We start from the raw sequence: 20,386 nt of genomic DNA, 5'->3' as shown, positions 1-20,386 counted from the left end.
GAGTTTGTCTAATTCTGCTCTTTGTTTATCGGACGGAAAATCTCTTTTGGAAGTGTTGTCATAGCAACGAGAAAATGCGACTTGTTCCCAGTCATAAGCCTATTTTTTCAGATACAAATCACTGCTTTGTTATATGGACGGTCAACCAACAGAGAAATATAATTATAATTATTACAATTTATTAGAATTTTTTTTTTTAGAGTAAAGAGTTTTAACAAATGTATTAAATGCAGTTTTTCATTTAAACACTGAATTTCGTGTTTTAGATATATCATTTTTCTATTCGCTGTTCAAGAAGAGTTATTAAATCAAAAGTCATAGAGTTCATTTTAACTTCACCTTCACCTGTTTTACTGTTTATAGCAGAATTTTTTTAATCTGTTTTATAGAAATATTAGCAAAAAAACTATTTAATAATTTTATCTTTTCACCCTGAGAATGTTTTTTTTTATCATTAATATTGTAAAGTCTTTCAACATTTACTCATAAATTCTCCCCGTTAACCGTCGTGAACCGAGGTTTTTTTTCATCTTCATCATCAGCTGACATTTTTCTTCCATTTTCCAAGAACATCAAACGATATAAAAGCTGTCGGCTGCGTATTTCATCGCGATTGTCAACAGACACCGACGCTTTAAAATGTTCCGCGTGTCAGGTTGTGAGTTCGATTCTCTCTCCGAGTCATCAGAGCGGAAATAAATAAAAGTTTTTTCTGTTCTGAGCCTCGAGTGTAGAAAAATAAGCATTAATATCCAGTAGAAATACCGTCTTGCCGAGGCTCCCTCCTCCTCCTCCTCTTCCTCCTCCTCCTCCTCCTCTTCCTCCTGCTGCTGCTACACGCCGCTCGTCTCCTTGATCCAGCGGCGGTATTTGCTGACTCGGGCGTAGACGCCCGGTTTGTTCCTGCGACCGCAGCCGTCGCCCCAGCTCACCACGCCCGCCAGGAAGACCCGCCCCCCGGGACTGGTGACGGACAGCGGCCCGCCGGAGTCGCCCTGAGGGAGTCGGAGAGGAGAGTTACGAGTTTGACGCTTTCTCCCATAAATCAAGTCCGTTAAACCTCCTCGGCTTCCTGCGTGGATGTTTGTCTTTTTTATTTATTTATTTCCAGCTGAGAAATAAAAAACAATAAGATGTTTTTTTAAAATCAGAGATCCGAAATATTCAGTCCCGAGTCTCCATCGGCAGGTCCCGAGGACACAAAATGTTGTTTACGTGCAAACGCGAGTTACAACTCGTTCCCACATTTTATTTAGTTCGTGATACGAGTTTCTATCAAACCAGCTGCTGCTGCTCTGATTACAGGTGGGCGTGACTGTTCGTGATGTCACGGTAAAAGTAAGGTAACAAATAAAATCAACAGTATATTGTGTGTGTGTGTGTGTGTGTGTGTGTGTGTGTGTGTGTGTGTGTGTGTGTGTGTGTGTGTGTGTGTGTGTGTGTGTGTGTGTGTGTGTGTGTGTGTGTGCGTACCTGACAGGCGTCCACGCCCCCTTTGAGGACTCCGGCACACAGCATCCTGTCGGTGATGTCGTCGCTCATCAGACTCTTACACACCGTGCTGTTAACGATCCGGACCACCGCCTTCTGCAGGACGGACGCCCCGACGCCTGACGGAGCACACAAACAAACAAACAAACAAACAAACAAACAAACAACATCAAGACTTCATTACGTAACTTATTATTTAATAACAATTATCACCACATTGATTTCTGATTGATTTCTGTTTGTTTTTTTGCTGTCCAGGCCCGGAGGTTACCGTCCTCTGATCTCTGCGTGTTGTTCATTTAGGATTCAATTAGTAGTTATTGATCCGTTTTTAGTTCAAACAGATATTTACCCTCTGAAAACATCTGACAGTTATGGACTGAAACCTTCCTGATAATTCACAGAGTACCCAGTCTAATAATAATAATAATAATAATAATAATAATAATAATAATAATAATAATAATAATGTCTAATAAAAAGTTCCTGATATTAAAAACTTTAAGCGCGTTGCTGGTAAAACCTTCAAAATAAAAGACAAACGTTTCGGGCGAGTTTGTCTGAACGGCAGAAAAACGAAAACAAAACGGCTTCAGGTTTGTGAAGTCGTTCACGTTGCCGGGACGACCGCTCACCTCCCTCCCGCGTGGCCCCCCAGCCGGTGATCCACGCATCTCGGCCCGCTGGGAAGTCGTGGGTGAGGGAGGGCAGACAGATGGGCCAGATGTTCTGGTTGAGCGTGACGTTGGCGTCCAGCTCCATCAGGGCGACGTCGTTGTCGTAGGTCAGCGGGTTGTAGTCCGGGTGGGCGGCGATCCGCCTCAGGCTCCGCCGCACCGTCCACTCGTTGGTCTGACTCTGAACGTGCAGCCCCAGCAAGGCCTCCCATTGGTCGGCCTGCGAGTACCTGGCGGGAGGTCAGAGGTCACGTCAGCGGGATGTTTTTCCAACAGCTCGTCGACGTACAAACGAGCAGCGGAGAGAATTTAAAAGGGACATTTATTTTGAAAAGCATCAACTGCAGTTTTGTGTCAGATGAAATAATCAACACATCCCATAATAACCCAGCTGTTGTCTAAAGTGTGATTTTCAGGTTCCTGCAAATGTTTCACAATAAAAGCACTCTAAGAAATGAAGGATTTCTGTACTGAAGCACTCGACAGCTTTTAATTTGAAACGGGAACAGGAAGTGCCGAGTTTGTATTAACGCAGGAAACTTTAACGAGGAGCAAACGGGAGCGGATCGAAACGAGGCTCCGAGGCGCGTTTGTTATCGGATGTGTCGCGGTTCTGGTGGGCGGAGCCTCACTTGTTGGCGCCGTTGTCCTGGACGCAGTGGGCGGCGGTCAGCAGCCAGCGGCGGCTCAACACCGACGCCCCGCACACGTGTCCGGTTCCCCGGACGTGGAGGCTGACCTGCCACGGCCACTCGCCCTCCCGCGAGTCCTGACCGCCGACGATCCGAGAGCTCCGGTACGGACGCATCCCGCACTCTGAAACACACACACGGTAACACACACTGAGGTCACACTGCAGGCAGCTGTGTGTGTGTGTGTGTGTGTGTGTGTGTGTGTGTGTGTGTGTGTGTGTGTGTGTGTGTGTGTGTGTGTGTGTGTGTGTGTGTGTGTGTGTGTGTGTGTGTGTGTGTGTGTGTGTGTGTACGTACGGCAGTCGGCCTCGTCAGAACCGTCCTCACAGTCCTGCTCGTCGTCACACTCCGGGTTCAGTTTGCTGATGCAGCGTCCGCTCGTACAACGAAAGGTAAACTCAGAGCAGCTCTGAAGGACCAGAGCTGAGACACACACACACACACACACACACACACACACACACACACACACACGCACACGCACACGCACACACACACATCATTATATTGTTTTACTCAGAGAACTGTAGTTACGTATTGATAACCTTCAGAATTAGTTTGCCGATTGTTGCGTTAAAATTGTTTGATTTTGCGGAAATTCTTTTTTTATTTATTTTAATTTTAAAATTATTTTTAATAATCCTGCTGCACATCACAGAACTATTTTAGTTCTCATCTTTTTTTAATTTATTTATTGAATTTAGAGAACCACGGGGATAAAAGTAAAAAAAAAAAAAAAAAAAAAAAATGCAGTTTTTTTTAAAGAATTAAAAAAACTTCTGTTGACAACATTTTTGTGCAAAAATTATGAGAATTTAGCGAAATATCAAACTCACGTGAATATCGTGGAGATTGTTCGAAGTTGCGTTTTAATTACTGCGTTTGTAAGATTTCCCCGAGGGGCTGATTATAATATTCAGTTTCGTACTTATGATGCGCGTTGCATCTTCGAACAGGTCTGATGTGTTTCAGTGAGTAAAAAATATTCAATGAAAAAAAAAAAAGCATGTTTAATAAAAGGATTTTTCTGTCTGAGCGGGTTCACGGTTTTGATGTGTTCTCACATTTTTCACATCGGGACTCGTCGGATCCGTCGGCGCAGTCGTCCTTCCCGTCGCATTTCAGCGTTTCCGCGACGCAGCGGCCGTTTCTGCACGAAAACTCTCCGTCTTTACATTTTACTACGAAAGAAGAAAAGGTAACGGAAACAACAGTCAGAACTTCGGACACGAAACACATTCTCCTTTTCTTTCTTTTTTAAAAGCCGGAAATCCAGAAGAAGACCTCGAGGGAATTTCTTTAAACTCGGCAAAACCATTTACTTGGAAACAAGGATGCACTGATCAAATTGTTGTGGTCAAAGGTCAAGGTCACCGTGACCTCATGTCCCTCTCATCTGTCCGCCCCCTTCTCATGAACGTCAATATCTCAAGAACACTTTGAGGGAATTTCTCTAAACCTGGCAAAAACATTCACTTGGTACCAACGATGTACTCATCAAATTTGGGTGGTAAAAGGTCAAAGGTCAAGGTCACTGTGACCTTAATTTTACACATTCATTTGAACATGATAGCTCAGGAACGCCGGGACGGAATTGTATTTAAATGTGACATATTCGTTCACACGGCCTCCAGGGTGAACTGATAAGAGTCTGGTGGTCAAAGGTCAAAGTTCAAGGTCACCGTCACCTCGTATCCCCCTCGTCTGTCCGTCCCCTTCTCGTGAACGTAAATATCTCAACAATGCTTTGAGCCAATTTCTTTAAACCTGGCAAAAACATTCACTTGCTACCAACGATGAACATGTCAAATTTTGGTGGTCAAAGGTCAAAGTCACTGTCCCATTACGTTGGCCTGTGCTCGTGAATTTCAGGAACGTCTGGAGGGAATATGTCCTCAAACTTTGTCAAACATTTTAACTCGACGATACACTGACAAGTTTTTGGAGGTCAAAGGTCACAACATCCGTCCCCCTCCACCCCCTCACCCCCACCAACCACTATTAACCCGATATATCTCAGGACAACCCACCGCAGCGTTCCTCGTCGCTGTTGTCTCCGCAGTCGTCCACACCGTTGCACTCCCAGAACTTCGGTTTGCAGCGTCCGTTTCTGCACTCCAGCTGCGACGCCTCGCACTCTGAGCAGTGAAACACGAAGACAACAACAGCCCGTCAGTCGGCCCTCGCCCCCCTCTTCCCCTCCATCCCCCTCCCCCCCTCCATCCCCCCTCCCCTCCTCCGCCTTTTGGGCGCCGAGCGAACTCACTGCAGTTGAGCTCGTCGCTGTCGTCTCCGCAGTCGCTCCACCCGTCGCATTGCAGCGTCCGGTTGATGCACAGGTTGTTGCTGCACTGGAACCGTCCGGGACAGGCTGATCGAGGACAGACAGCGAACGCATCACGGCTCCGTCAATCTTTACGAACACTTCAACGCGATGAGGAAATGTGTCTTACGGTCGGTCGGGACGAAGGCTTCGAACTCGGCATGGAATCCCTGGTCCACGTAGGACGAGTCGGAGTTGAACTTGACGACGACGCCGTTGCTTCGGCTGGTGATCACCGTGCTCTCCAACTTCCTGCCGCACAGTCTGCAGCACAGAGAGACGAGGAAGAGGAGAAGGAGGAGGAGGAGGAGGAGAGGCTGCGATGAAGAGCGGCTCGACAATTAAAATGACAACAACACTTAGACGACCCATGACATCACGAGTCCTCCTCTTCGGTGTCATCGATGACCTCGGTCACGTCCAAAGCCAGAAATCGTTTAAAAAGGTTTTGATATCGATTCCTGAACGATACGTTATTTGAATTTAATACAATTTTAAGAAATTTTTTATTTATGTTAAAATCTTTGGTTTTCAATTTGATCTAATTAACAGACGTTCCCTGAACTCGATGTAAAACAAAAACACGTCGTTGATGAGGCGTAAAGTTTTTCTAAATTTGGTACCGAATGACGAAGAATTTTTAAGTCACGCTCCCTTCGCTTAATAACGAAATCCACGAGTCAGCAGGTTTTTTTCCAGATTGGGCCGATGACCACGGATGACGTTTGAAGTACGAAGATTAAAAGAGAAAAACAAACTGCTTCCTGCTGACCTTTGACCGCCGACGTCAACATAATCATCAGGACACTGGCTGCTCTGGTTTCCCACCGAGAACTTCTTGAACTGAACCTTCACGAACTTTTCCTTCGGGACCTGAAAGAAAGGAAGGAAGGAAGGAAGGAAGGAAGGAAGGAAGAAAGAAAGAAAGAAAGAAAGAAAGAAAGAAAGAAAGAAAGAAAGAAAGAAAGAAAGAAAGAAAGAAAGAAAGAAAGAAAGAAACGTTTAAATTCTAAAACCGAGACGATAATCCTGCTACAAATAGTTTGAAACGGGGCAGTTTAGCATCGCGTCGAAATAACTGACAACCGTGAAAATAAAAACTTATGTTAGCGTGTACCTTTGAGTAAACGTTAGAAGAAGATGACATTTTCCGTCTGGTCGTAGAACGTATTGAAAAAGCCTGACGTTAAACTCCTGGTCAGATTTCTGCTTTTTTTTTTTTGCTGTCAAGATGAATCTTAAAAAACGTTTTGGTGTCCGTGCGACCTTTCACCTATAAAAACTAGAACGCTCCGATTGGCCCACTGTTCAGGTTTGTTTTTGTTTTTTTCAGAGGTTTTACTTGTTCTCGTCGTCGTACCTCGATGTTCCAGACACAGGAGGTCCGAGGAGGGTAGTTGGACGGGAAGAAAGGTGACGAGAAGGAGCCTCGGTCTCCGGTCAGCTGCCCTCCACACTCTGAACACAACACAGACACGTCAAACACTTATATCATATTATATTATACGTATATTTCATTTGACTTCAACAGGTCGTTCTGTGTTTTCTTTTCAACTTTTGCAGAAACTTCTCGACACGATTTGATCCAAAATTCGAAAACCTTCAGTTTACAAGCAGCGAATAAATGATTGTCAACTAAAGTTCACGCTGAGCTCTGAATGGAAAGAAGTTTAACCTCTGAGCAGCTTCCTGGTTTCTGATGATGATAATAATAATAATAAACTTTATTTGTGTAGCACCTTTCATACAAATGCAGCTCAAAGAGAATTGCACGCGGCGTTTGACATAAAAACAGATATAAAGGAACATTTAAAAATTTAGAAAAGAAATGAGAAGAATAAGAAAGTTAAAATATAAAATAAGCAATATGCATTTTAAAGGCGCCGTAGTTCAGAGTGCGAGAGCTTTAAGAGCAGCGAGTTAAAGGTTGATGTAAAGAGACGTGTTTTTCTTTTAAAAGTATTAACTGAGCTGATGATCAGATTTGTTGCAGGATTAAAAAAAAAAAAAAAAAAAAGGTTCCGTGTTGAAAGCGTGTTGCGGTTCCGTGTTTCGGTCTCTTACTCGGCTCGCTCAGACCGATCTGGGAGAAGTTGGCTCTGAAGCCGGGGAAGTTCTTCTCCTCGCTGGTGAGCAGCGTCAGTAGCATGACGTTCCCCGAGGACAGGAAGGACAGCGAGCCGTGAGGGTACCCGCACTGTCTGAAGGGGTCGGGACACACACACACACACACGATTATAGCGTCTTAAATTTCTTGTGACGACATGTCAAACTAGACGTTGGTCTCTGACCAATCAGAGTTCTCCATCTTTTGGAACCTGTGTGATGTCATCGAGGAGGAGCCAGGATCTGACTACCAGAAAATAAGAAAGTTAATATCTTCAAATGTTTTGTCTGACAGACACTGTGGAATCGATCAGAGGCTGCAGACACTGACCCAACCAACCAATCAAACAACCAAACAACCAACCAACCAATCAACCAACCAACCAATCAACCAATCAAACAACCAACCAAACAAACAACCAACCAATCAACCAATCAACCAACCAACCAATCAACCAACCAATCAACCAATCAACCAATCAAACAACCAACCAAACAAACAAACAACCAACCAACCAACCAACCAACCAATCAACCAACCAATCAACCAATCAAACAACCAACCAACCAACCAAACAAACAACCAATCAACCAATCAACCAGCCAATCAACCAATCAAACAACCAATCAACCAATCAACCAATCAACCAACCAACCAACCACGCGCCCCGTTAAACTCACTCTGTCAGCGCGCGGTGCTCGATGGGCGCCAGCGAGTCGTAGATCTTGATGAAGTCCTGCTGACAGTCGTCCTCCAGGATCAGAGTGTGGAAGTCCAGCTGGACTCGGTGACCCGGGTCGGCTCGGAGCCGCCACTGAAGGTAGACGTTGGGCGGGTACGAGGAGTCGGGGAACCCCGGAGACTGGACAAGCCCCGCCTCCCGGACGTGGACGTTGAACGACTTCCTCTCTGAAACACGGCGGGAAAAAAAGAGGTTTGTTTAAAGTATGTTGATGGATGAAAGACGAACAGAGTTTAGGAGTGATGTAGAATATTTAGAGACGCAATAAGATAAAAAATAAAAATAAAAAAAATTCTAATATAAAGGCAGGTCTCACCAAATAAGGAGTTCCTGGTCATACGAGGATCCACAGCTGAGAACACAGAGGAACGTTTCAGAAAGTGTAGAGTCTCGACACGTCTGCAGCTCAGATATCGAACAGTCAGTTCTTAACACGTCAAAACAAGTTACACAAAATACCACATTCGGATATTTGAAACATTCTGTATTTAAAACAGGAGATAAAACTTCAAAATAGAAAACTAGTATTTCTAATTTTTATGAATTTGTGTCCTGTAAATAAAATCGGATGAAAAATAATCAGGAAACGTAATAATTCTGACGGGAATCATGAATCCACCATGAAACACAACTTCCAACATCTGATCAGATCGTCTCTGCTGGACTCTCCCTCTGCAGCGCTGCCCCCTGCTGGTCACTACTGCCCCCTGATGGTCACTACTGCCCCCTGATGGTCACTACTGCCCCCTGCTGCCCCCTGCTGGTCAATGCTGGTCACTGACGGCCTCAGACCAGTTCTATACAGGAACCAGACTGACTTGCAGGTTCCCAGATCAGAATAAAACGTGTTCGAAACCTCGCGAGACGACATTGTTGACCTTCAGGGCGTCGGCGGGTTTCAGCAGCAGTCGTCCTTGGCGACCGTGCTGACTTCCTCCCGGCGGCTCCAGAGACTCGATGGCGTCGTCCAGGGACGACTGCTGGGGGGCGGGAATGTCGAACTCCGACTCGTAGTACGCCACCACGCCGTCCCCGCTGCTGTCGTCCCCCTCGCTGGAGACACACAAAGCAGGTCGGAGGTTAGCTTAGCTTAGCATAGCTTAGCTTAGCGTGAGGACAGGAAGCAGCGTACCTGAAGGCCTGAACCGAGGAGCCTTTAAAATATTTGGTCAGCACCGAGTCTCTGGAGTAAATGAGCCGCAGCTGAAAAACAGAGGAAGGTTCATCATCATCATCACCTGCAGGAGGGGGGGGGGAAGGGGGGAGGGAATTCCCATGATGCTTCAGGGGATCTCCTCTCACCTGCTTCTTGACCAGAGCGGCCAGCTCGGTGAACTGAGGGCTGCCGGGATCTTCGTACGCCGGCAGGAAGTGCTGGTCGTGGATCCCCATGGAGCCGATGTAGACTCTCGTCACTCGGACGTCGCGGCGCACTGATGACACCAAAAATCAAAATAAATCAACTTTATTGACACAACGAGAGACGGACAGACTCCATTTGAAAAACGTACGGTCAGCAGAAAAGAAAAAGTAAACGCAAAACACATTCTTTCATTTACTTTTAAGTAAGTGAGTTTGAAAGCCAGTTGCAGAGAGAGATGGGAAACCACCGAGATGGTTTTGATACTTGAAATGCTAAAACTACGTTGTGATGGATCCACAAGTGAAAATGAAACTGGGAGACGTGTGTGTGTGTGTGTGTGTGTGTGTGTGTGTGTGTGTGTGTGTGTGTGTGTGTGTGTGTGTGTGTGTGTGTGTGTGTGTGTGTGTGTGTGTGTGTGTGTGAATAAAGTTTTGTTTTGAATGGTCAGCTCACGGTGGAAGTGCCAGACGAGCAGCCCGGTCACCAGAGACACGGCAGCAGCCAACAGCAGCAGGCCGACGCCCACCCACACCTTCCTCTTGCAGCCGGGCTTCTTCTCCAGCTGCTTGGAGTCGGAGACCGGGAGGAACTGGAGGGCGGTGTCCCAGTCCGGGTCCTGGAGGAGGAAGAGGAGGATGGAGGAGGAGGATAGAAGAGGAGGAGGAGGAGGTGTTTAACTTTACTTTTCTTTTAAAATCACATCATCTCTGATTTAAATTTTATATTTTTAATTAATTTATTAAACCACCAGCCATCTCATTTCATAGCACCTGACACTTTCTATTCATCCCAATTTGTATTTATTTATGTTTTGTGTATATAGTTTGTATGTGTGTGTGTGTGTGTGTGTGTGTATTCTTTCATTGGGATTAAAAAAAAAAATTCTATTTATCCATCTTATTTTATTGTAAACGTATTTAGAATCTTTTCTTATTTTGTGCACTTTTTTTCCCCCCCGAACTGTTTCTATGCTGCTGTGACGACCAAATTTCCCCACTGTGGGATTAATAAAGTATCTATCAATCTATTATCTATCTATATCAGAAAACTATCAGTTTTATTCTGTATTTTATTTTGAAAGAGTTCTTGTTGGTCTGCGTTAGTTTACTTTGTCTGCTTCTGTTAAATAAAGGACAAAAAAAACGTATTGTAAGAAATAAAAAGTGAAAAAGAGACGTTGAAGATATTTTGTTCTGCCGAGTCATTTTAAATTTTTTTTTTTTTTTTAATGTCGAGTGTGAACCGACGTTCGGCTCCGGTCTTGAACCTGCGTTCTTGGTGAACCAGTTCGACGGTGTCAAAGAGTTGAAGCAGGGTGTTGCTGCACAGGAATGTTTTTTAAAATGACGTGTGAAGCGTGTCGCGTCCTGCACCGCCGACACACACCTGACTCAGTGTTTTCAATAAAAGAGGCCGTCCACACCCCGCGTGACGTAACGTCTCAGAGGGACTAATATTTCAATTAAAACGTGTTCAAAAAAAATCTAAGATTTAAAAAGAACAATAAGACGTCTAACTTCCCCGGAGAAAAAAAACACGTCAGCAGAAAAAGCTCGAGTTCATCGATTAAAAAACATTAAATGAAAACCCTCCGCTACCGATTAGTCCGGGTGTAGTTAGCCTAGCTTAGCACAAATACTGGTAGCGGGGAGGAAACTGCTAGCCTCGCTTTCGTCGCAGCCCCAGAAGTGGCAGTTGCGGCACCGCTAACGTTTAGATTTTTATTACAATTATAAAATAAACATCACAAAGCTGCAGTTTTTTAAAAAAAAGAAGAAAAAAAAAAAGGAGGCGGGGCCTACACAGAAACATCCCATCATCACGACAAAAATAGTAGATGCAGTTATTATATACAAATAGATTATAGTGATGTAAAAATGAGTTTAAATAATTTGTATCTGTGTTCACGTAGCCCGAAGCTAACGTTAGCTCGAAGCAGTCGGAAATAACGCGCAGAACCGGATCAGAACCAGAACCTGAAGAGAAAAATAGCAGGAGATGTAAATATGTTCTTATTGTTGTTATTGAAGTTGTTGCCGGTTAAATTAGCGAATTTAATTTTAAGAAAAATAAAAACGGACGTTCGAGTCCCATCAACAACTATTGCGACTGTGTTATTATTTATTCGGGCCCGAGCACCGATGGTGCGAACGCCCTATTGTTATTTTTATTATTATTTCAATTTTGGTTCTAAACTCAACAATATTCAGGTCACTGTCCTGTAAAAACACCTGATCAATAACTTTATTAATTATTAAACTGCCGCCAATCAATTCATAAATTAACAGTTTCAGTTTTGTTCAAAGTTTTTACTGAACCAACCAGTAAACATCCAGTTTTTTATTCCTCCGGTTCTGTATCGGAACCGTCGGAGAACTGGAACCCAACAGAACCCAGTCAGAACCATTTAAAACTCCTCCTGCTGATCGATACTTCTACTATCAATAGAAAAACATTCTGGTTTCCATCTCAGGTGAAACCTAAAAAAAACCCTGGAGGCTCCGTGACGTGACGTCAGGGCCAATTTCACCGGACTCACCTGTGTCGGACTGAACTTCTGTCCGGAGTCCAGCAGATCCATGAGTCTGCAGTTCTGAAGGGTTTCCCCCCAAACCAACCCACCGGCGGGTCCGGTTCTGTTCCGGTTCCACCTGCCCGTTAATCGTCCGTCCTTCTACCGGACAGACGATCCTGCTGTCATGGAGGCGACAGGTGAGCGGCGGCGGCGGCGGCAGGTGTCTCTTGTCTGCAGGTGGAGGAAGAACCGGAGCCTCAGAGAGTGATTCTGCTCAGGAGTTTTGAAAGTTCTGGTGAGTGCGGGCGTCGGTGCAAGCTACCGGGAGCGGGGATTCAAACCCAGAGTTCGGTTCGGCGGCAAGGAACGAGGAAACAGATGTCAGATCAAAGACCGTAGTGAGTCTGAGGGGGGGGAGGGGGAGGCGGCCAACACAGGAGGAGGACAACACACCTGACACCTGAGCCAGTTCCCATCAGCCACTGCGCGGCCGAAACCATCCCAGCTGTAGTCCCGGTTCAAACGGGATCCGAAACACAAAGAAGCACGTGGAGTCTGGACGGTTCAAATTTACTGTAAAAATAATCCGTTAAAAAAAACTGTTGTTAAAACCACGTTGAAAAAAAAGTTATCAAAAAAATAAATCAATTCAAAGTGAACTGAAACTGTTCTCATTATTTATAAATTGTTAATTTAATAATTCGGTCGTTAAGTGATGGAACATTTTGTGATTCTGTTTTAAAATTTTAAAAAATTTGAATAATCAAACAATAATTCCTCTTTTATATTTTTGTGGAATAATTCGGACACAAAATAAATGAACATATTACATCTACTCTGTGTTTATTACATGGTTATTATAAAGAGTCATCACGTGGTGTCAGACATCAGGCTCCAGGATTATTTATACTTTTTTTAAAAAAAATTTTTTTTTTAATCTTTCTGTGTTTTATGTTTGTTTATTCTGTGATGAACATCAATAAAGATTTTGAATTTAAAGAAAACATGCAGGAAGTTTGAAACTCATCTTTTTATATATATATATATATAAACGACAGGACAAAAAAATAGCCTACTGATTTAAAAAAAGAAAAAAAGAAAAAAAAAGCATTATCTATGAGCTCAAAACAGGAAGTGAACCGTCCACACAACCTTAACACGGAAGAAGTCACTTGATACTGACACCGAGATTATCATCATCTATATGATCTATATCTACATAAAATGTAACTGTGGGTCCAATAAGATGGGAGGACAAAACAGGAAGTATTCACACAGACATAAAAAGCAAAATCTAATCAGGAAAACTATTTATAATAAAAGCTGACGGACAGGATGATAAACAGATTTTTATTTCATCATTATTCTTCAACCTGTCCGACCCGGCGCGGTAAACGCTGACTCAGCTCTATTAAATGTCCTCGTAAACCACACGGGGGACCAACAGGTACTATGAGTGAGGACCAAATGGAAGCAGCCATTCGTTAAAACATCTGAACTCATCTGACTCATAAACGTAGAATCGCCCTGTGCTTTTGTTTTTTTAAGGAAGACGATCACTGATGTAAATCCACCTGCAGGACACTAGAGGGCGCTGCTGCATCACTTTCCGGGCCACTCTGCAGAGTTAAAACAGACCCACACACACGTTTTCTGGTTTCTGGTAGTCTTTATTAGTGGAATGGAATATACACCTCTGTGCTTTAATGCTGTTTTCTCCACCGCTCATTTCACTCTCCTCCTCTTGAGGCCGAAGACGTGACCTTTTGACCTCGGCCGCTCCGCCTGCCGAAGCGAGCGGCCTCGGCACGCGAGCGGCCGTTAAAGAGCAACTTAAACACCCGAAAAGGTCGTCGATCGGAAGGATGAAAATAAAGAAAACGTTCTGCGACAACTTTCAGTAGGTTATTTCTACTTAAAACTCATTTGAATAATAAAAAAGAGCAGCTGCAGATGGAAATGCTTTTATTTTGAAGGAGCTGCAGGTGGACACCGAAATAAAAGCTGCAGCTCACAAATGTGGATTTAAGTTTTTAAGTTGCTCTTTAAGTCTTCGTCTGAAACTGTGACATCAAAATAATGTGTGGCTGGAAAAGATAAATAAATACAGAGTTTCATTTTTTATCTGTTTGGTCCAAAAAAAAATTAAATTATGACTTAAATTATGAATATCTTCGAGTCATCCTTTGTTTCCGTTGATCTCCAGTTTTCAGTCTCGACAAATTATTTGAATAACTTAAATTATAAAAATACAAACCTTATCGTTTGTCTTGTGTGTGACAGGATCAGTAAACGGTCGATCCAGCCGTTACCCAGAATCCTCTGCGTGAACAACAACGTAAACAAACATTTAATGTCACGTCATGTTCACTTTTTTTAAGCAGAAACATAAAAAACACGACTTTAAAGTTCGTTTTTGTGTGAAAATCTGAAACTGTAAAAAAAACCAGACTCGTGACGAAGAAAAAGGCGGGAAAATAAAACTGAACTGTTTCTACTGGAGACGATTAACATATATAAATATATATATTTATAATTTAAATATTTAATCTCATAAATAATCCCAACTCGAGGCCCTTTAAATCAAACAGACAAAAAAAAAAATCTTGTTACCAGTTTGTTTATGGGGATGCTAGTAATTCTCCCCCTGCAGCGCCCCCTGCTGTAGGGTCGCTCAGAAATTTAAAGTTTTTATCAAAACAAATGCAGTTTATCAGTTACAATCACGTCAAATAAAAAGTTCATAAATGCTGCTGTTGTTTCACTATTAATGAAATAATCTTCCTTCTATTTTTTATTCCAGCAGATTAAAAAAACAACTTCGTGATTATAAAAACGACTTTTTAAACCCGACAATATGCAAACTGAAATGTCGATTTTTAGACTGTCTTAATCTGCAGATTAACAGATTATTAAGGATCGTCTGCAGTTTTGTTTACGTGGCAGTAAACCGACGCTCGCTGCAGGAGGAGGTGGAGTTACAGGTTGGTGGGCGGAGTCGGTTGAAGGGGATGGGCGGAGCCACAGCTACAGAACTACGTGAAAACCTCCGTCCGTCATCGGCTCGGCCTCCTCTCGGTCCGTCTCCACACCGCCGGAGAAAACAGATAAAATACCTATAACGGTATCCATGCATATTTGTGACTGCTCATCATACAAACACACACACACACACACTCATACAAACACACACACACACACACACACACACACACACACACACACACACACACACACACACACACACACGTTGCATTCTGGCGAGGAACATGCCTGAATGATTCATTTATATAATCTGCTTCATTTTCTTCTAACGGTGGTGCAAACACTCGGGAAGGCGGGGGGGAGGGGCTGGGGGCGGGGCCAAACCAACGACAAGAAGAAAAATAAAGAGTCGTCATGCAAAAGAACAGATGATGAGACTTTCCTTCCCCACGTGTTGTGTTTTTTTGGGGTTTTTTTCTCTTTTCACGGTTGATAAAGTTCCTATGATCAGAAGTGCTACTTCTACGGTACGAGGCTCATGCACAAGGAGCGCCGGCCACACGGCGCCGACCGCCTCCGTCTTAGCTCCTCCTTTTGTTTTATTTTTTTTTAAATTTTATTTTATTATTATTATTATTTTTTTTTGGTTTGAGGATTTTGATTTGGAAGATGCAGGTGAAAGTTTATGATACAAAATATGTTACAGTATGTACGACTCGTCTCCCGTCTCACTTTGTTTCTGATTGGTCGGAGGAAACGCTTTCGCCGGCGACGCCACGGCAGCCCCGACGGCGTGCGCTCCCGGTACAACGACGAGGTCCCGCCGACTCGACCTCACGACCTCGACGTTGACGGCCGAAACGTTCCGGACTGAGATAAGAAACAAGAAAAACGTCCCGTCCCTGTCGGTTTTTTTACGTTAACTCACGTTAAAACGAACCGGGAAAAAAAAATTTGGTTTTCGCTGTAAAAAAAAAAAAAAAAAAAAAAAAAAAAAAAAAAATGCCACGTAGTTTTACAGGGATTCAAATCTTTTTCTGGTTTAAAACATCTTAAACGTGAACTTCTGATGATTATTAGCTACACAGGCTGAAAAGTAAACCTTCGGGGTCACAGTGTTCAGCCCGGTATCGCGCCAAAACGTGCAACACACCCATCAGCTCACTAGAGGTCGCCGCGTCGGCGTCACGGTTGGATTCGCCCAGATGTGAAAACGACAAACATGTATGAAGGCGGTCGAAGACGGAGGTCACGTCAGGAAAGAGTCCACGTCTACGAAGATTTATTTTTAAGTAAAACAAATTACGTACGTAACTTAACGTATTCACCTACGTAACCTTACTTACGTAAAAATTACTTATTTCAACTAAAAAAAACTACGATCTGTTCCAACACTCGTAGTTTCGGTGCCGAAAAGTAAACTGCGACCGCGTCACGTTCAACTCAAAACCACGATTTCTTTCCCAAAGCTAACCGCGTGTTTTTGGTGTCTAAATGTACGACTTTGTTGTTTTTTTGACTCTCCGAGAAAAAGAAGACGTGTTTTGCAAAAGCTGATCGTTCACCGAAACGCAACTCTGTCTCGACGCGCCATATTTCTCTACTCGACTTTAAAATAATTGATAAATGAAAACAGTTTGAATAAATCAACGTGAAGCAACACTTTGGCGTGACACCGGGTCTCAGTACGACTTTAAGAAAAACATCTCGTGTTTCTTCCTCCAGTTTTACCGTTTTATTCAGAGGTTTTTTTTTATTTCGAAGACGTTAATGTCTAATATTCTGTCAAATATTCCATTTTTTTTCTTATTTTAAGACATTTCGATTTGAAGAATAATTCCGGCTGCCGTGTTTCTGCGGTTCAGACTGATTTCAACTCTCCACAAGCGTCCTCGAGATTCGAGGTAACGAGGAGTCGCAGTAAACAAGACGATATCGCCAGACGGCATCTTTGATGAACATCGTCGTCGTGGAGACGGCGTTTCATCTCCCCGAGAGAGGTCGGACCGGACGCGAAGTCCTTTGAACGTGCTGGATGTTGGGTTTGTTTTCCGACCTCCGAACAGAAAAGATATCCACGGACCGACGCGTGGAAACAAACCCTGCGGATCAACATCTGGATGAGTCGGGTCGGACAGGAAGTATCCTCCGATGAAGATCTCCGACTGTCAGCAAGATGTTTCGTTTCTGTGTTTTCCTGAAAGTTTAAACTGCTTCCTGTCAAAACGAGGTTTCGTTGGAAAGCCGCAGGGAAACTTTCACCCTCGATATTTTCTGTTTAGTTTGACTCTTCATTTTCCGGACGTGGAGAGTTCGAGTTAAAATGACCTTCAGAAACACAGCAGGCAGATTTCAAGGGCAAAAAATATGGTCGTTGACATGCCGTTAAAATTTTTGAAAAAGTTAAACTTCATCCAGTTCGACTCGACATCTGTTCCACCAACAAATCACCAAAAAAACCACACGTATAGCTACTGTGCGCTGCTGTAATCAGCTGCCGTGACGACAGAAATAAAATCAATAAATAAAATAAAGAAAGGCTCCACTTCAGTTCTGGTGATGTGCAGGTGAAGCAGACGTCCGAAGCTCGGCGCCCGACGAGACGCCTCGTTAAACGTTAAATCTTTGAGGTCGTTGACGTCAAAGATTTGTTCGGACCGCCCTCGAACGGAACAGCTGGAAATCAAGATTTTGTCCGAAGTGCACGTCGTCGAGGACGTTCCTGTTTGGTTTTTTTCCGAGCTGCCGAGGAGCTCTCGGCTCCGTCGTTTCCTCCCCCGTTTTAAATCTATTGCAGAAGCTCGTTACGTTCACGCGTAACGAAGGAATTTTCTTAGTCGCTTTTTTTTTTTTTTTTTTTTTGTTCCCTGCAATAATTACTGTAGCTTTTTTTTTTTTTTTTTTTTTAAAACACACACGTTATTACTGTTATTTAATATTATTCTGTTCATTTGTTTGATGCTATTTTTCCTGCTTGTTGTAATGTTGCATATTTTGAAAAGTAAAAGGCTCTCGATCCCGGTCTGGGCGTCAGCGTCGCGCTGACAAACACACTCCGGAGCTACAGACGGACCGGACCAGTTCACATCAGACCACATCCGTCCCGGCGCCGGGACCCACAGCGCTCCTCCTGCCCGGGGCGTCCCGAGGCGAGCCCGGTGCAGCGAACGTCGTAAAAACCCGGTTTCGGGTCAGTTCACGTGCGGATTCGCGTTTAATCCTGTCAAAGACTTTCCCGAGAACTCAGATCAACGGCGGAGAGTTCCTCGCTCCGGGTTTTCTTGACTTTGTCCGCACAAAACTCCTGAACTCCGATTGACCGAAAGGTTCGCCTCTCAGTTTGAGTTTAAAACAACAACCTTCAAGCAAAAAGAGGTCCCAACAAAAAAGGCTTCGACACGAGTCCATCGATTCACAGGAACCCGCCCCGGTGGGAGTAAATCCAGAACTGCGTGCCGACCGGCTCCTGATTCCCGCAACAACGTCCGAATCCGTCGGATCCGCCGAGAGTCCCCGGAATATCTCCGTCCGATCGCCGAGTCGAAATGATCCTCCGACCGATCGACAAGTCCGTCAGATTCATCACCCTTCGATGCGAGACCCCCTTCGTGTCCAGGTTTACACAGCAAAAATAAGACCCCTGTCTTATCCCTGGCAGTCGTCTGAAGGATCGTGATTTTAAAGGTGGCGCCAACGAACCCAAACGAGACCAAACCGAGGTCTCGAGGTCTTTTGGGATTCTTGGCTTTTCTTCCTCCTGTTTGTGCAATGAGATCCAAAGGATCAGAACTGTGCCGGGAGGTTGGGGGGGGGGGGGTCTACGATGCATGATGGGAGGGCGGGGGGGGAGGGTGATTGTTAGGAATCGGGAAGTCTTCGGGAGAACGCCCGTTTTCTTTTCCAAGTCTCAGCCTTCCGATTTTGAACTTGCGTTTTATTTTTTTCTATTTCATCCCCCGATGGGACTACGAGGAAGCGAAATCGAACCCACGGGCGCTCCACGTGTCCGTCTGTCGTCTCTGTGCCCAGAAACCTGAGCTGGCAGGGCTCTCCAGGTCCAGGATCAGAGGTCCGCAGGGCGGTCGTTGGGTAGGGAGAGGCTGGTGGGGGAGGGGGGGTCAGGAGGGGACGTCGGAGGTTATAAGGAGGAGATTTTGACGGTGTCGTGGGTGTAGGCGGTGGCGCGGGTGTTGCGCAGGATGCCGGGGATGGGGGCGGGCGACGGGGGGAGGCTCTCGTCCGGCGTGTTGGCGGGCGGCGTCGGGATGCTGATGATGGCGGCGGTGAAATCTGGTTCCCCGCAGTTCAGCTTCAGGTCGCCGGTCTGGGCGTTCAGACTGGAGCGGCTGAGACGGAAGAAGATTATACGGGAATTAATACACGACAATAAACAAACAATAAACAGGAGAGACGGAGAGGACGGTCAGTCATCGCAAAAACGTCTCGAAATTCAAATACGAAATATCGAAATTCCAGCTCGAAATTCTCAATATTGAAATTCAAAATGTCAAAATTTGAATTCCAAATATTAAAATTCGAAATATCGAAATTCAATTTTGAAATATTGAAAATTGAATTCGAAATATCGAAATTCAAATTCTTCTCACTCTTTTATCAAAGATGATAACGTAGAGCTTTTTACGTGTATATTTTCTATTATATTACTTATTTTCAAACGTGACAGGAGTTACACCACATTTGGACGGTAGAACACGGCGTCCATCAGTGTCCCGTGTTTGGTCCTCCGCTTTTCTCTTCTTTAATTTCGGATGCTCTCCCGTCTTCCTCGTTCGGTCCCGGACCTTTTGGGACTTTTAAAAAAAAAAAAAAAGGTTGTGCGTTTTTACGTTTGCGGCGGGATGAACGTGGTCTTGACGTTCAGCATGTCCAGCTCCTGGACGCTGCCCCGGCTGACCGACACCGTGGAGTTGGCCAGTCTCATGGCGGCTCTCCTCCGGGCCCGGCGCGGGCAGCAGCCCGTGGAGTTGTTCTGCGCCCCCTGCTGGCTGGACAGGGAAGTGCTGCGGCTGGTCCTGAAGCCCACCGACTCAGTCATGCAGAGCTCGCTGTAGTTGATCTCGTCGGTGAACTCGTGGTTCTGGAAAGGAAGAAAGTGGGCGGAGCTTAAAGTTATTTAGGTTGTCTGGTTTTATAACTCTTCGGAGCTACGTGCTACGCCTTTTTTTTGTTTTGTTTCCCGTCTTTGTGGTGTTTGGTTTGGTTTGTTTCCTCACCGTGGTCTTCTCCAGACAGTGCAGCAGGTGGTGGTGTTGGTGCTCGAACGCAGACTTGTTCTTCACGCACAGAGCCGTGCTGTCACTCTCCCGGTCCTGGACACACACACACACACACACACACACACACACACACACACACACACACACACACACACACACACACACACACACACACAGAAAAGAAAAAAAACAAAACACGCAGATATTAGGTTTAATAGTCTATAAAGTTCATTATTTCAGAGTTCCCTGAAATA

The 20,386-nt window shown here is 44.5% G+C and overlaps 2 protein-coding genes across 3 annotated transcripts in view; both read right to left on the bottom strand.

Annotated features, from left to right (window-relative positions):
- Positions 1 to 756: 756 nt before the first annotated feature.
- Positions 757 to 12,037, bottom strand: st14b (ST14 transmembrane serine protease matriptase b). The gene is made up of 19 exons (XM_069716620.1): positions 11,935 to 12,037; positions 9,849 to 10,011; positions 9,335 to 9,465; positions 9,165 to 9,235; positions 8,889 to 9,085; positions 8,349 to 8,384; positions 7,971 to 8,199; positions 7,248 to 7,384; positions 6,544 to 6,641; positions 5,956 to 6,056; positions 5,314 to 5,447; positions 5,127 to 5,231; positions 4,891 to 4,998; positions 3,925 to 4,041; positions 3,158 to 3,283; positions 2,801 to 2,984; positions 2,127 to 2,398; positions 1,474 to 1,610; positions 757 to 995 (listed from the first exon to the last, which is right to left on the bottom strand). The coding sequence occupies exons 1-19, from the start codon at positions 11,974 to 11,976 to the stop codon at positions 834 to 836; spliced, it is 2,550 nt and encodes an 849-aa protein (XP_069572721.1). The 5' UTR covers positions 11,977 to 12,037; the 3' UTR covers positions 757 to 833.
- Positions 12,038 to 15,509: 3,472 nt separating this feature from the next.
- The window catches only part of kcnd1 (potassium voltage-gated channel, Shal-related subfamily, member 1), a 45,003-nt gene continuing 40,126 nt past the window's right edge, over positions 15,510 to 20,386 (bottom strand). For both annotated transcript variants that reach the window (XM_069716580.1, XM_069716581.1), the window contains exons 7-9: positions 20,130 to 20,225; positions 19,743 to 19,993; positions 15,510 to 19,241 (exon numbers count right to left, since the gene is read on the bottom strand). In XM_069716580.1, coding sequence (XP_069572681.1) covers positions 19,034 to 19,241; positions 19,743 to 19,993; positions 20,130 to 20,225 — 555 coding nt within the window. In that variant the 3' untranslated portion in view covers positions 15,510 to 19,033. The remainder of the gene's footprint in view (positions 19,242 to 19,742; positions 19,994 to 20,129; positions 20,226 to 20,386) is intronic.

This window comes from Brachyistius frenatus, unplaced genomic scaffold (genome assembly GCF_029030835.1).
Source record: "Brachyistius frenatus isolate BFR_SWC_R1_liver_20210118 unplaced genomic scaffold, ASM2903083v1 Contig_159, whole genome shotgun sequence".
NCBI classification, from domain to species: Eukaryota; Metazoa; Chordata; class Actinopteri; family Embiotocidae; genus Brachyistius; species Brachyistius frenatus.
The sequence above is the reverse complement of the archived record's forward strand: the minus strand, read 5'-3'. Positions and strand labels throughout refer to the sequence as shown.